General features: G+C 50.2%; 1 protein-coding gene across 5 annotated transcripts in view; it reads left to right on the forward strand.

Moving 5' to 3' along the window:
* The first annotated feature begins 1,320 nt into the window (after nucleotides 1-1,320).
* The window catches only part of BOC (BOC cell adhesion associated, oncogene regulated), a 46,671-nt gene continuing 32,261 nt past the window's right edge, over nucleotides 1,321-15,730 (forward strand). For 4 of the 5 annotated variants that reach the window (XM_075034342.1, XM_075034344.1, XM_075034343.1 and 1 more), the window contains exon 1: nucleotides 1,327-1,390. In XM_075034342.1, the coding sequence (XP_074890443.1) occupies nucleotides 1,342-1,390 (49 nt within the window). In that variant the 5' untranslated portion in view covers nucleotides 1,327-1,341. Of the gene's footprint in view, nucleotides 1,391-15,730 lie in introns of all 5 variants that reach the window. The other variant, XM_075034340.1, reaches the window with a different exon arrangement.

Genomic DNA, 15,730 nt, shown 5'->3' on the forward strand with positions numbered 1-15,730 from the left:
TGCATGAAGGACTGCGAAGAGGCACCAACGTAGCTGTTGCCTTCATTTCTGTCCAGCTGAATTAGGCAGGGTGTGGGATGGAGAAGGTGTGAAAAAATGGGTTTGTGCCGCCATCCCTCCTTGTGCTTAGGGAAATTAATCTCTTCCTCTTTCCCGGCACACACATCCCTCTCGGTTTTGCCGGGGAGGCTTTTTTTTTCTCAGATCCCACAATGGGGAAGCAGAAAGGGATTACAGCTGAGGCTGCTAGCGTGCCCGTTCCCCGCGTGTGTGCTGCCTCCCAAAGGATGCGGGGGCCGCCGCCAGGCCCTCTCACCCCCCTTTCTCCTCATTTTTGCTGTCTTTAATTTCCCCTCCTCTGCCTGAGGTCCCTGTGCCGCCAACAGCAGTTGCCGGGGCTGAGAAGGGCTTGTTGGGCCGTATCCTGGATGCCCCTGTCCCTACTTGTTTTGGGAAGGCTGATAAGGAACGACTAGGGGCGGCTCCCCAGGCGCCAGCCCGCTGCCAGAGACGTGCTCCCAGTGCTCCCAGCCCTCGCCGACCCGGGGCGAGCACAGGCCGCTGGCATGTCAGAGCGGGTTCGGGGAGCCCTTGCCCGGGCAGGGTGGCTGCCTGCAGTTGCAGGCAGGGCTGCTGCCTCCCCAGAGGTTATTCTGGAGAAATACCATCCTTGGAAGGAGAGCCACGTCTCTCCTGCCCTTCTTTCCCCACCCCCGGCCGGTGGATTGGGGCTCGGGGGTTCGAAGGCAGCGTTTCCAAGTCTCCGCCAACGTTTCCGATCTCGCAGCGTTTTGCAAACTGGGAGGGCGTTGTGTTGACCTGTCTCCTCACGGGCAGCCGGGAGAGCAGCTCAGCGGGGCTGGCGGACGTGGCATACGCTAAGTGCCAGCATCTGTAAAGGGCATGTAGGCACCAGGCCAGAAAGCCTCAGTGAGCTGTTAATGAGCCACAGATCGACAGCTTTATCTGGGAGCCTGCTGCCTTGGGCTTCTAGAGCTTTCTGCTGAAGAAATCTATGAGTCAAAGCTGGTGGTGGGTAAGGGTTGGGAAGGAAGACCCTAAAATAAAGATCCTTAGAAAGGCGCGCCTGGGGTGGACCTCAAGAGATCGCCTCTGCCAGAGGCTCCTCCTGTTTTTTCTGAAGGTCTCCTTAACTTCTTGGGGGCTGCAAAAAAAGACTCATTTTCCATGTAACACCTTTGTAGTCGATAGGTGAGACCAGCAGAGGTTTATCTGTGGCTTTTAGAGTGGCGGCTCTCCAGAGGCTTTGCTGGGGTACAAAGCCCCGGAGGCCGCAATGGACGTGTTCCCCTCTTGCACGGGGAAGGACGGTCCTGACAGATGTTTGTTATCGGCAAAGCAAAGCGGAGGAACAGACAAACTTCAGCTGGTGAGAAATGCAGAAGGAAATTACTGTTGTTTCCCTGTTGGGCTTGCAGAGGGAATTCTGGAAGCTGCTTTTTGTCCTGTTGTTAGAGTTTATGTTTATGTAGCTTATCTCTTTCATGAGGGACCCATTAAATCCTGCAGCATGTTGTCAATGTGACTATATGAGAACAGCTTGCTTTACCCATCCCACGGCTGAGTGTGCCAGCTGCACAACTGGATTTAAAATCATGGAGCAGCATTTCCTCAAAACTGAGGAGTGCTTTTCATCCTAAAAGAGTTTATGGTATTTTCCAAATTAAGAAACGGTCAATAATTTCCCTACTGGTAATTCTGAGATTGTATTTCTCTTACATAGCTCAGTTTTTGCAGTTGCTACAGGAAGGGGTGAAGTCCTTATTCCTTTCCACTTGTAGTACTGCATTTGTGGTCTGTAGCAAGTGACAGTATTTAACATAATTTGGAAGGTAGGTACTGACTGAGCTGGTCTACAGATGACTTTGCACTAAACAGTGAAAGTTTTTTCTAGGGGTATTTAGTGCTATGGGACAGTCACAGACTTCCCTTCTCAGAGAAAGTGTTGACAGTCTCTGTAAGCAATTAGAGATAAATGTCCTTGAGGCAGAGGATGTCTTTTTATTGTGGTTTTGTAGAGTACCTAATACTGAGGTCTTAAAGGACTCTATGTAAAATAAGAGAATCAAATAGTCCTTATGTTCCTTTACTGGACAGTAATGTAAGGATCTTCAAAAGATCCAAAGAGTTTTAAAGATATTTTTTTTCCTGGTAGACAAGTGAGCAAATGTCAGAGGTTTGCTGTGTCCTCCCAGATCACTGCTGGGTGAGTCTTTGGAGAGGATGATCTCATCTTTTCTGTGAAACGCCTACTAATGCCTCTCAAGCAAAGGTGATTTTTGCATTAAAAAGGCTTTCTAAATTGATAAAGCAGTTCACAGCACAAAAATGTCTTAGTCCTCTGCAGCAGAGGAAGAAGTAGACTTCTTGGCTTAGGCTATTGCTGGGGCATTTAAGAATTTCTTGGGCACAACAGTGTACGTTAATAGAGAGTAGATTCACTTCTGTTCTGCTTCTGTTGTCACCCTCCAAGGCCTAGGGGCTGGTATCACTGTTTCTTCCTGGTCTCTTTACTGCTTACAGTTTTCTCCAAAAATGACTAAACATATAAAACAAGGATTGGGTTTGGGGGTTGTTCTTTTTTTTTTTTTTTTTTTTTCTTCCCATATTCTAGGACAGACACTGACCACAGTCATGTATTTGTTTTTCTCCCATACTTCCAAATGCAGTCACATAACAATAGCCTGGAAAAAAGTACTGGAAGTGATTTGGTCATGAATTTGTTTCCTTTTTTGGGCTACAAGGAGCAGTTTAGCATTTGGGTGAGGAGGCTGGGAGCTCCAAGCCATCTCTTCCAAGGTTGAAGGGGGTTTAAATGGGCACCATCCTGGTAAAACGAGAAGTAGTGTAGAAAGGCAGCCTTTTGGGGGCAAGCACTTCCATTGCTCCATGTGCAGAACCTCATGCTTGGGGGCCCTATTCTCAGCTGGCCCCAAGACGTTATTTGCTATTTACGTAATAGTGGAGTCTTGTACAGATGCTGCTTAACATGCTTTGTCTGCCACTGGCAGGCAGGGATGGGCTACAAGAGAAATGCTGCCTCCCATATCAGGCTGCTTCAGAAGTGGGTGACTTTGCTTTCCTTAACAGATTGCTAATAGAAGGTGGTGGGTGGTGTTGTCTTATTTATTTTATGTAGGATGTCATGACAGATGGTGATTTTGAATGTTGTCCACAGCTGTAGAAACTGATTGCTTTCTAAACCAAGTTGACTAAGGTGGAGGCAAGGGAGCTGGTGAGATGCGGGATGATCTGCAAAAGAGGAAAACCGATCAGAGTACCAGTTGGCTGTGCTCTGTTGTCTCTCTCCTGAGGAGCAGGAAAAGAAGTATTTTGCAGACAGGGTTGGGAGATACGTTTACAGTGCCTGGATCTCTGGGTCTTGGGAGGTGGTATCACCGTTTACAAGGAACATGAAAGGTCATCAGGTGGGACAAAAATGAATATGTGATTGCTGCACTGGTCAGGAGGGTGGCTGTTAAAATCTCAAACAGTTCAGGTGGTGAAATCTTGAAATTTTATTGATGGTTCAATGGATTTGGTCCTTATAGGAGAGAAATCGAAAGCAAGTGGAGCTTATGCATGCTGAAGAGAGAATACCATCTGATAAAGGCTAGACCAGTAGGTAAAGTTTTCAAATCGCAGGAAATTTCCTTAAAGTATTTATTTATTTATGGCTTTGCCGAAAAATTTTTGACCAGCTGTGTTTAAAAATAGAACAGTAATGAGATACTTAAAAAAAGGAGTTAATCTCACCCTCTCTTTGACATGCTGCAGAGCACCAGCTGTAGCACAAATGAGCCCCGAGGAATCAAAATGGCATAGCCCTGCAGCCTGCGAGCCAAAGTCACACCTTGGGAAGCCAAACCCTGGAGGGAAGCACCAGCCTGTGACAGGTCACAGGGATGCTGGAGGGGTGACCCTTTGGCCATCCTCCAGGGGCGGCAGGTTCAGCCTGCCCAGTTCTTCAGGGCTCCCCAAATCTCCCCGGTTCCCACAGCCCCCCAGCCTCTTGTCCTCAAGGCAGCAAGACCCAATTTTGTCTGTGGTGCTGGGAGGCCTTGAACTGTCTCTGACACCCCCAATGGGGAAGTGCTGGAATGAGGAGGAGGGGAAACCAAGGGCTTTTGTACTGAGGGAACAAAAAACATCCTCTGCGTGTCCTTGGGCTCAGCTATTACAGACTCTCCAAATTGGACTGCTTTTTTGTTTTGCTTTTAAATACTTCTTTAGCCAATGTGATTTAATTTTATTTTTTTTTTTCTTGGCTAGAGGGTGTCTTTTTGGGAGACAGAGCCAGTCAAGGGTTCTTCATTTGGCCCATCCAGCTTATCCACAGAGCATGCACAAGCCATCTCCTCTGGGCTCATTTCCTCTAGGATTCCCTGTGGCTTTGCAATGGCCAAGCCTTTGTGTTTGGTATCGAAGGCAGAAGGGCCAGCAAGGACAGGCCAGCTGTGCTGTGTCCTCCAGCCCTCTGCCAATGGGGGCTCGGTGCGAGGTGGGGGAACGCTGGGAGGGCTACAGCTGTGAGAGTGGTGAAAAGTGGGATTGGCAGGAAACTGTTTTGAGGAAGAAGATGCCTCTTCTGATGATGGTGGGGTGGCACGGGGGACCGGAAAGGTAAAGCAAGTTAAGTTTGGTCCTAGGTGGAGGATTGTGTGGAGAAGTCTTGCCTCCTCTGGGCCTCCTGGTTTCAGCTTCAAGATGACATATCACAAGAGAAAAATCTCCTCTCCCTGCTGTTTCCTTTTTCCACCACTGGTAGCTAATCAAGATTCAATTTTAATGACTTCCCTCTACTCTCTCTGCTTCCTCTCCCCCTGCCCCACACATGCCTTTTTTTTATACTTTTTTTTTAAATGCATTTCTTTTTGGCAGGAGTTGAAACACAAGAAGCGTTTGGACCAAGATGAAACCAGTGGAGGAGCATGTTGGGCAGTGCAGTGCTTTGTTCTGAGTTCAGGGGGAGAAAAGGGGGAAGCGAGGGGGGACGGGATGTCATTTCCCAGATGGGGACCCTGCCAAAGATGTTCTTGCTTCAGAAAGCAGAGAGTAATTTTTGAGTTTATACCAGGTTTAACCCTTTGTCGTCTCACTTCTGCCTTGCAAGGAAACACCAAAGTCCCTGGACCTGAAACGGAGCTGTGTTGTGTTATGTGGCCCAGGTCTCAAGCCAAGGTCTGCTGTTATGACTAAATGCTAATGATAGTCCAGGGTTCTTGCTGGAAACCGTAATGAGTGGATGAGAAATCTGTGCTTATTTATCAGTGAGGGTCCAGAACTAGTGCGGTTGCCATTTGAAAAACAAGATCAGCATGTTCCTTACAGGGGGTCAGGACTGCTATGCTGTTTCCTGCCCTGCCAGAAGCACCTGGCAGGATTTGAGATGCTGCTGAACTCTGCTTCAGCTGTTCCCATCGTGGGGCAGGGATTACTTTTGCCTCCTGATGTGCAAGATGCTTGGGAAACACCTTGTCCTTTGACCAAAGGAGCGCTGCACTGCTGGGGCTGGGGCGGCAGCAAGCCCCAGCCCCAGGTAGCTCATGGTTGTGCTGAGGACCGCTAGGAGATCACAGCATTGGTTCCTCATCTCTGTTTTGAGCCAGTCTCCTGTGCAAGAAAATTGTGTTGTTGGAGGGTGTGGGGGGTGGAAAACCTCCATAGGCATGTACTGCTGTATTTGTGACTGCCTGGGGCCGTAAATATTGCATGGTGTGTAGGCTGCTGATTTAATTGCCCCGGGACTATTGCACAGTAGGAAACTGAGGGTGAGGATACAGGAGAGGAGCAGAGAAGGGAAAGTCAAAGCAACTCTGTCTCTTCATTAAGATCTCTTCAAGGTTGTAAGTCCTTGGAGCACCTGTGTCAGGACTCCAGAAGAGGTCAAGTATCTCCTGATTAAAAGCACCCCAGGGTTTTAGTCTGTGGTGCTGGGCTGTTTGTTGGTATGGAGATCCAGCCTCTTCCATCTGGATGGGATTCTCCTGGGAAGACCGCCCTCTTCCCTCAGAGCTGGAGGGACCAATGCTGTATGCATAAAATGCATAAAGTCCTGTTGTGAAAACTAGGGCAGAGTCACTGGTCACCACAACTAAACCTGCAAGACCCTTCTTCATGAGGACCAGCAGTCCCTCTGGCCCTCCAATCTCTCACAGTCCCTTTTCTCTAGCTAGGAGGATAACAGCTTTCCTAATCCCCCCATGAACCTCCTGAACATAAACACAATTTTCAGCTCCAAAGAGGGTGTCAGTAACTTTGGGCTGGAGACCACAAACATCTTCCCAGCAGCTTTGGCTGCAGCATGTGAATTTTTGATCACTTGCACAGAGTGCAGCTGGCTACAAACATGCCAAGGGATGGTCATAGCAGCACCACTGTCCGTGCATTGGTGGCCAGCGACTAGTAGAGAAGTGATGCATCCAGTGCTGGCCTTGAAACATGCCTTGTATCTTACATGCTTCTTTCTAGACAGCCAAGAGAGGTCTGATCTGTAGGAAATGAATATAACACCACTCTGGTGTCACTTGTCAGGATGAGGTGGGGAAGAATAGGGGCATGTGGACAGAAGATGTGTATGCAGGATCACCTGGATGGGTTTCAGCTTTATTTTTTGACATATGCAATCTTGAATGCTTTCCCATGGAGGTCAGTAGACCTGGTTGGAAATTGCATATGCACAACTTACTGCACAGCATATCTGAACTTGCATATTTTTCATCCCTTTTCTTGGACCCCTTAAGTCAGCCACGTACCCTTTTCAGCAGTCTTGCGAACCATGGGTGGGAAGCACTGACCGATGGATGGGCACTTCGGTGGGAAGCAGAAGGCCAATGTTTCCCTTCACTTGATCGGTGCCACCGAGCACTCCTGGTTTCAGGGCTGGGATCAGCCGACTTGCCCTTAGATCTGTGGTGCGTTTGGCCTGAGTCTCTGCCTCCACATCAAGCACAGTACCGCCACAGGCTTCTAGGTAAAGTGGGACTAAAAATAAATGCATGACCCCAATAGCTGTTGGGTATCACTTGTTATCTTGGAGGACTCCCTTCAGCCTGGAGTTTGGCTTCATTTCACTTGCCCAAGTGGTTGCATGTGTATGCGTGTGGTGCAGGAAGGTGTCTGTTGAATCCACACAGACCGCTGTACCCACACCTACCCGGGTCTGCAAATCCTGTGCTGGATGAAAATATTTTGAAGGCCTGAATTGCTCCTTGTTCATCTAACCTGGTGGTGGGTCTTCCTGTAGTAGCTCAGCCCCTTGGCTTCACTAGTGCCTGCTGATGGGCTCGGTTGGCCTGTGACAGCTGATCATGGGGCATTTGCAAATGGTGCCACATTGACTCTGCTGCTTCTCCTTCTCTGTTTACTTAGTTCTTGGCAGCTGCATGTTTGAATGTTTGCCTGACAAACACTTTCCCTGGAGTCTGTGATTACAGAAAGTGTAGTCTGACAAACCCCACTGAATTATCTTGTTCTCTGTTGTCAATAATATCTTGGTTGCTGTCTCCCTTAACCACAATATTTTGTGTGTGGTGCAAATTCATATTTTTTCCTCTTGTTGTAATCAGTCTGCCCCTCCCTGCTTGGTTCAGTTATTGAGGCTGTATCCCCAGAATGCTGACATCTGTATTTTACTAATCCAGAAATCCTGGGGCTACCAGGAAGCAGTACAGATAATAACACTGCATACCTGTCTAGCACCTTTCATGTGAGAATCTGAAATTGCCTGGCTCATGTTCATCTGGTTACTGCTTGTACCAGCTGGGGTTTGCTATTCCTGTTTTTGCAACCCGGAAAAGTGAGACACAAGGTAGGGGTATGTTTTGTCCAATAGATGAAGAAGCAATTCCAGAAATGTGGTGTCATAACCTCCAGGACTATGAGATCTAACCCTCTTTGTCTTGCAATACCTAATTTGCCCCTCAAAAGAAAGAGATAAGAGTGGGTTAGTTGGTTTTGAGCAGCGTTTTCTTTGCAGCAATCCATGGCTTTTTTTGGCATCCCACTAAATTCCACCCAAGAACAAAAAGGCAACTGCAAGATTTCTCCAAGGTAAGTTAACTTCCTTGGCTGCGATCAGGGGTCCGTAATGTAGTTCACAGGAAGAGCGATATCCAAATATTGTCTCTTGTTGTCAGTTTGGTGGTTTGGAGCGATGCTGAGGGACAAGTGTTCACGGCAGGCCGGGAGAGGGGAGAGATCTTGCTGTGTTTCAGGGGTGGTAACGAGACTGGTGAAAGTATGTCTGCAGGTGGTTGGGTGATCAGCCTCGGACTGTTAATCTGTCCAGCTGCTGGCCTGTTTTGGACAAGGTCCAAGACCAGGTAGGACACTGCTGCTTTTTTTTACCACCTCCAAACACAGCTGAGGACCTTCCAAGCAAACCTGGGCTGGTTTATGGTTTGGGTGGAAACCACAAGCAAACCACGTCAAATCGCTGGATTCTACCCCAAACCAGGCAAAGCGCATAAGCTTCTGTTTTGTTTCGCTGGGAGATGAATGGGAGAGGAGGGAGATGGAGGAAAACCTTTGTGGATCCAGTGTTGACGTAAGGCCATAGGTGATCCATTCCTAAAGCCTGCAAGTGCCATTCCCATGGCTAGACCAGGCTGGTGAGGGCAGAATAATACCTGGGCTGAGTCCCCTGGGCGCTTGGGTGTAAAGAGGAGGGATATTTTGTCTGAAACTCCTCCAGAAAGGGACAGTTGCTGGGGGGGGGGGGCACGTAAATAAATAAATACATAAAAGATGAGAAGAAGGAGGATTAGTGTGAATGCATGCCCTCAACGTATGTCATCTCAGCCGAGGTGATGGGGAAGTTGGGTCAGGGTTTCCTGCACTGTGGGGCCCTGGAGCATAGCGTGCATGGGGAATAAGAAACCCTAAGAAAGAAAGAAAGGGGGAGAACTGCAAGCCCCAGGAGGTAAAAGTGTATTTATTTTTCACGTGTTGCATCAGGACACACTAATTTTGCCTGGGAGGGAGGGCAAGTGCATGCAAAAACAGTCCAGCTTGCTAGGAAAGAGGTGGGGAAGCGCGATGCTGAACAGCTCGGGAAATGTTGCTGTGGGCCTGTCTCTCCCCTCCGAATCCACGCAGGGCACGAGATCAGCACTCGTACGTGCAGACCCTCCTGCAGGCGTGTGCCAGGGCTTTATAACAGAGCCACGCTCTCCCCTTGAGGCCGGGGCACCCCCGGCTCCCTGCCCTACCCCCCCTTCTCCCCTTCCCCCTTCTCCTATGTGCTTTTATGCCTTTTGCAAACAGCGTATGCCAAATCCGACTTCACAGCTGGCTCTGCTCCACGTGTTTGTTTTCTATGCCTGCGCGCCGCTCGCCAGCTCCGCTGCGGCTCAGAGGTGGAGGCGGCGGGGGGAGAGCAGGGGTGGTGGGGAGGGAAACGGGAGCAGGCTGCTGCTTTCCAAGCCCTTATTTGTTTAAAGCTTAAGCCTGTTTGAGAGAGCCTTTTTGGAGTGAGGGGTAAGTGGCAGGGGCGGGATGCAGGGGAACGGAGAAAGTAAACTGTGCGTCAAGGAAAGCAAACTTTGCAGCTGGAATTGCTGCTGGTGCTTATTGTGTGAAGGGCCCGCGGAGGTGCCTGTGGCTCCGCGCTCGTGCTTTCAACAGGGGTGCGAGTGTAAACGGGCAAGGGCAAGGAGCGGGAAGCCAGCGATGGGTCTGTGCAGTGCCCCATCAGCGTGGGCGCTGCTGCCTGGCAGGCACTGGCCGCAGCTCTCACCAGCATGTCCTAGCAGCTGGCTGGGGCACGGGCAGGTGAGCCTCCCTTCCCAGGCTCTGGGGCAGCAGCGTTTTGCCATCCTTCTGTTGTGGAGCATCCCCTTGCCAAGAAGGAGAAACCAGGTGCTGGCCCTGCCCATCTCTGCAGGGCGATGCGAGGTCTTGCTCCATCTTCTGCCCGTGTTTGGGTCACCATCCTCAACTGGACCATCATTTTTGGAGAGGTATATTGACTGCTGGGATGATAAATGGGGAAAATGATGTGCAGACACAATCTTTAAAAAAGCCTGAGATGCAACCATCTCCTGTTCATCTCTGGGGCAGGGGAAGTCTGTCATACGTCCCGAGACCCTGCTGCAAGTGTGTCCCCTGTCATTTTTCACCTCGGGGTGGGCCCCGTGGGATTTTGGTGGCTGCTGGTCACAGCAGGAACGAGGGCCATGGTTCATCCCATCTGGGTGCTGGCACTCAGCGCTGAACCCCCGCACCCCACCTAGGCGTTTGCCACCAGATGAAGCATTTTGTATGGGCAGTCATTTCTGTCCCTTTGTTTTGCTGGCCTCGAGCTTCCTCTTGTGTTTTTTGGAGTAGTGGCATGTCTTCCAGGGGAAATTCACCCCAGCAGAGTCCTAGAGGCTTTTGACCTGCTCCCATAACCAAAATGATTATTGTTAATGAAAAGCATTTAAGTGACAGCTATGGCAAGTAAAAACTCCCATTTATTCCCAAATTAATAAAAGCGAAAAAAAAAAACCCAACTTTTAAATACCATCTTCAAAGGACAAGAAAAATGGGCTTGTGCTCTTTTGCATCCCAGCAACAAGTCATTGCTGAAAGGAGTGCAAACGAGAAGGCAGTTTCTCTTTATGGTGGTGATGGGGATGTCTCTAAAGCCAGCCATCTGGGGATTAAACTTTGTATTGACGTTACTGGCGAGTACTTTGTCCTGTCTCTTTTGTATGCTCTTCTGGATTTTGATGTCAACTGTGTTAAACTAGCCTCGTGCTTGTTAATGCAGTTTCTGGGCCTGCTCCCATTGAAGTCATGGCAAAGATCAGGCTGATCTTGGAGGCGGCAGAATCAAGTCCTCTGTTATGATCTTCTGGATGTGTTGTTTTAGCAGGTATTTCTGCTGTGCTGCTGGTGTGTATTTAATATAAGCTCGGTCAGTTTTTTACTGCAGCTGTGGTAGGCGCCCCTGCTCTTCAAATACACACTGGAAGAAGGCTCAAAAGCTAGGAAAGCTACCCAAATCTTTGCTCTGCTCCAGCAGGAAAATTTCCCCAATGCAACTTCCCCCAGGGAAGGCTTAACAGTGTCATTGACAGTTTCTGTGGGCTCTTCTGGTTTGGGCTTTTTTTTGTTTGTGCACTTGTTTCACTCTATTACTGTTCCTAACAGGACATGGACAAGATTTTTCTGTTGTTCCTAGACAAAGATAACTTTTTTTTTTCAGTTACTTAAAGGTAGGTTCATGTTTAAGCATATAAGAAGTGGGCTGCTCTCAAAAAGCATCCATAGCTGCTGTCTGTCTGGCTTGTGATCCACTCTGCGAACAAGAGCTTCCGAGATCCGTTTTGGAGGTGGCTGTAGCCGACAGACATACTGGAACGCTCCCTGCTCCCTGGGCACTCCTGCAGCACTTCAAGCAGATGCTGACCGGTGGTGTTTGTCTGGTATACCCCTACTCTGTGCTTTAGTTTATATTATATTATACGGATTCTGCTTTCAGAGAGAGGACAGCTTCATGTTTGATCTGGTGTTTACCAGCATGAATGGACACTGTGATATTTATTGTCTGTCCTGTTGCAAGCCTGACCCCATCGTGTGACAGAGACAATAAAATGGAGATGGGTCTCTTCAGGGCAGCTCCATGTCACACCTTTGCCGTGATTTGTGGCCCTCCTTCCCTGGGGCCTGTTCCTGACCACCGGTCCAGCTGCAGAGAGGTCGTAGGGTGATATTAGGTAGCCTAGGATGCAGGATTTATAACGTTGCTGCCAAATCAGTGGCGAAATGCTTGTTTTGATCGATGTGGCGGTGTCCTGCGGTTGGGGGCTGAGGGTTGGCTGGGTGTGTGTGCTCCCCAAGAGCTGCTGGAGGAAGCAACGCAGTGCAGAGGTGAGCAAAACCAGCTTTGGAGGAGAGCATCCTGCTGTCCTTGTGGAAAAATGCTGTTTCACTGGGACCAGAGCATGCTATGGAAGTGCACCTGTTGATTAAACTTCTGTCTTAGAGCAGGATGGAGTTTCTGGTGAGAGCAGGAGTGGTTTTCCTGCCATCATGAATAACCCCTGTTTAAACAAAGTGGAAGAGTGACAGCTAGGGAGAGAGAGATTTGCTTGAGATGCGGTGGTCCCAGGTGACAGCCCCTGCTCTGAGGAAGGCAGGGCGAGGACTTGAGCCTGGGCACACACGTGGCAGGTGAGCTGCGGCATTGCCTGCTTCTTGCCTGCCCAGCCCCTGGAGCAGTGGGGACAAATGCAGCGTAAGGAAATTGGCCACAATCCCAAGTCCCCGGTTTCTTCTTCTTTCTTAACACCCTCATCTCAATTTAATTTTTCTGCCTCTTCCTTTCTGCCACCTTTATTCCCCACTTTCCTTTGGTATCTCGCAGGGCTTTTGCCCAGCATCGCTTTCCCTGCATCTGCCAGGCCTGCCTCCTCTCTGACCTCTCCCTAACCCAAGAGGTGATTAGAACCTCATCCTTAGACTTCAAGTTTTGGGGGGGGTTTTGTTTGGAAAGGATGAGAAAGGAGAAACAAAAGCAGTGCCCTGACTAATGTAAGCCAGCCACAGGCACATCTGTGCCTGTGGGGTGATGGCTCTGAGTGGGAACTGCTCATCCTTCCCAGCACTGTCCTCCACTGCATTTGCTGACAGGGAGGGGAACAACCTGATACCTGGCTGGCATTGGTGTGGGATTTGGCGTGGTGGAGCCCAGACCAGAGCCAGCAGCATCGCCTGGTGCTCATCACCCGTCCTGCGGGTCCCACAGCATCAGCCCCCAGTGGACCCATCACCTGGGCTCTCCTTGCCCAGGTGCATGCTCTCCCTCATTCCCAGCTTCTTGCTACATGCTTTGCCTCTCTGTCCAAATAGGAAAAGGTGCAGATAGATGAATTTTGTTACTGCTTATATCAAACATCCTAAAATGAGTAACCCTTCTAGCCAGTGGTGTGAAGTCTCTAGGACACGGGATGGTTTTCACTCTGCGTTTAGTATGGCATCTGTCTGCAGCTCTGACTGCATTGGCACTGATCTCTGGCTTTAGTTGTGATATGAATGATAAAGCAGGTATTGTTTTTATATGGCAAGAGATAGGATGCTTCAGGCAAGTAATACAGTGCAGTAGATCCCCTGCTTCTAAGACTGAAGCTGTATTTTCACATCACACTTGTGTCAATGGATGACCTCTTTCCTGCTGCCTCCTCTGAAGCGTTTCTCCCCACAAAGATGCAGTGTTGTCCCATTGCGAAGCCTCAGATAAGTCAGACTTTCTTGCAGCACCATGAGCTGAGTTTGTAGCAGGTGTGGCAAACTGAAAATGTTCCAGAGCACATAACTGATCTCCACAAGTGTGTGGCTGTGTTGATGTGGTTTTCCGAGGGGATCCTGACCCTTTATCCCAACACCAACTTCTGCATGAGAGTGGGTTGAGCTGCAACGCTGTGTACACTCGGTCAGGGTCTCTCAGGACCTCGATACCAGCAATTCTGCTGATTCTCTGATATTTGATGTTCAGCCCCCCCGGATGCATGGCCTGCACCCCTCAGTAAGTGCTGCAGATGTGCACTCCCTTTGGGAGTCCTCAGCTCTTTAAATTAGGATGTTAACTGGGAGGCTGGAGATTCTACGAGTGGATCAAGGGTGAGAAGGATGGGGAATGCAGAGGAAAAGTTGGTCTAAAGCTACGGCAGCTCTCCCAGGTTGGCACTGAAGTTGGACTGAAAGGTTTCGACCGTTGAGGCATCCTGTCCCAGCCGCAGGGGCAGCCCCGGAGATCGCTGCGGGGCTGCTTTCCCCCCTCGTGCGCTTGGGAGAAGGAGCCAGAGAGCAGCCAGCAGCTCTGGGCTTGTTGCAGCAACAACATCTGTTTCCTAGGTGCACTTTGTTTCTGAAGAGGCTCTGCAGCACGCTCCATCTGCGCCCTTCTCTTTTTTTCTTTTTTTTTTTTGTTTTTTTTTGTTTTGGGGGTTTTTTTTGTCGCTTGCGCTGCGTTCGGCAGACAAGGACGGAGGCTCTTAGGGGAGGCGAGCGCTTCCCCGGGAGGACCCTGCGCCAGCCTCTGTGCCAGCGCTGGCTGTCGGGCTCTTTGCACCCGAAGCAGCATTGTCAGCATCTTGACAGCTGGCCGGCTGCATGCTTATTAGTTGCTACTTTCCTCTTGCCCTCCACCTCTCCTTCGCCTCCCTAACCACCTCCACCCTCTCCCTTCCCCCTTCCCGCTCCTGCCCGGCCTGGCCGGCCCTTTGGGGAGCCCCCAGCCTCTCCAGATTAGAGCTCTCCAGGGACTTGGTCCTTTTGAAAGGAAGAAAGAAAAAAAAAAAAAAAAGGGGGGGGGGGGGGAAGGGAGGGGGGAGAAGGAGGGGAGGAAAAAAATTTATTAAAAAAAAAAGAGAGAGAGAGAGAGAAAAGAAAGAGGGGGAACAGAAGAATGAAAACAGACCCAAGGGGCAATAGTCCCTCGAGCCATTTCACTGCATTACAATGAATATGGACTCTATTAAGCTCCGTTCTGCCTGTTAGTGTTTCCCAGGGCAACACAGCTCCCATATGGCAAGCATGCAGCAGATTAGGGTAGGCCTCCGGGCTTCATTGAGGGCCCGAGGCTTGACTGGCAGTTGAACCCCATCCTTCCCCCCCCCTCCTCACACTTGACACTGCCTGTGTTTATCTAAAGCAAAAAGGGCCGGGGTGGGAGAAGGGGGCATTTGGGGGGTTATTGTCCCGGGCAATGGGAGAGGGCAGGGAGAGGGACGGGGGGGTGATGAGGGAGGGAGGTGGGATGGAGGAGAAAGGGGGTGTGGGGGGGTGCAGCCCCTCATACATATTCAGGAGGGGTCTTGAATGGGCAGAGGAGAAATAAAGCAGATGGAATTCATGTTAAAGAACAGCCACAATCGCCCTCCAAAAACAAGGAGAGAAAAGCGGGCAGCCTTAAAGGAGCGTAGGGAGCAGCGTTTATCCAATTAGCAGGGTTGTCAAATTGAATTTACTCAGAATGGAGGGGGAAGCCGGGGGGGGGGGGGAGGAAGGAGGGAAATTAAGTGTCTAGGGCATGGGGGGAGCACGATATTGAAGAAAGGACGCGGGTTTTCTTTCTTTCTTACTCTTTAGCCTTGTCTTTTCAAGGGCTGGAGCTGTTTTCGGGGCGCGCCCAGGGGCAGCGAGAGCCGGCATGTATACTCTGTTTTAGCACGGGGCTCCTCTCCCGATAGCTGCAGAAAAAGGGAGGCGTATCCCATGGGGAAAGGCCATCCTCGCATCCCTGGCCTGCCTGGGACCACCGTGCCGCAGGCATCAGCCAAGGCAAGCCATGCTCGCTGCGGTGCCACCGCCGTGGTGACACCGGGGAGCCCGTGGCCAGCACGAAGGTGGCATTTCGTTCTTCGAGCGGCCTCACGCTTCCCGGCTGAGGAAACGCCAACGTGAAGGGGTTCACTGGGGCTCAGCGAAGTCGGCCTGATCAATGCCCGCTGGAAAGTGGCGCGCGTTTCAGAGGAACCGTTGGGTGGAGAGGTGCCAGAAACTGCAGGTGTTGGGTCTTCAGGGGTGCGAGCAAAAGTCAGACGGGCGATGAGAAGGCTTTGCATCCTGTTGCTAGTTCAAAGGCAGCACGCCCAGTCCCCCCCGGTGATACCACAGGCTGTTGTGGAAAGGAGCTGGCCAGGGCAGTAGCTTTGTCTTGAGGAAGACGAAAAAAGTCGCAAAGATCACTGTGTGTTTAGTTTGGTTCGTTGGTGGTTTG

The sequence above is a fragment of the Buteo buteo genome, chromosome 8, assembly GCF_964188355.1.
Source record: "Buteo buteo chromosome 8, bButBut1.hap1.1, whole genome shotgun sequence".
Classification (NCBI taxonomy): Eukaryota; Metazoa; Chordata; class Aves; order Accipitriformes; family Accipitridae; genus Buteo; species Buteo buteo.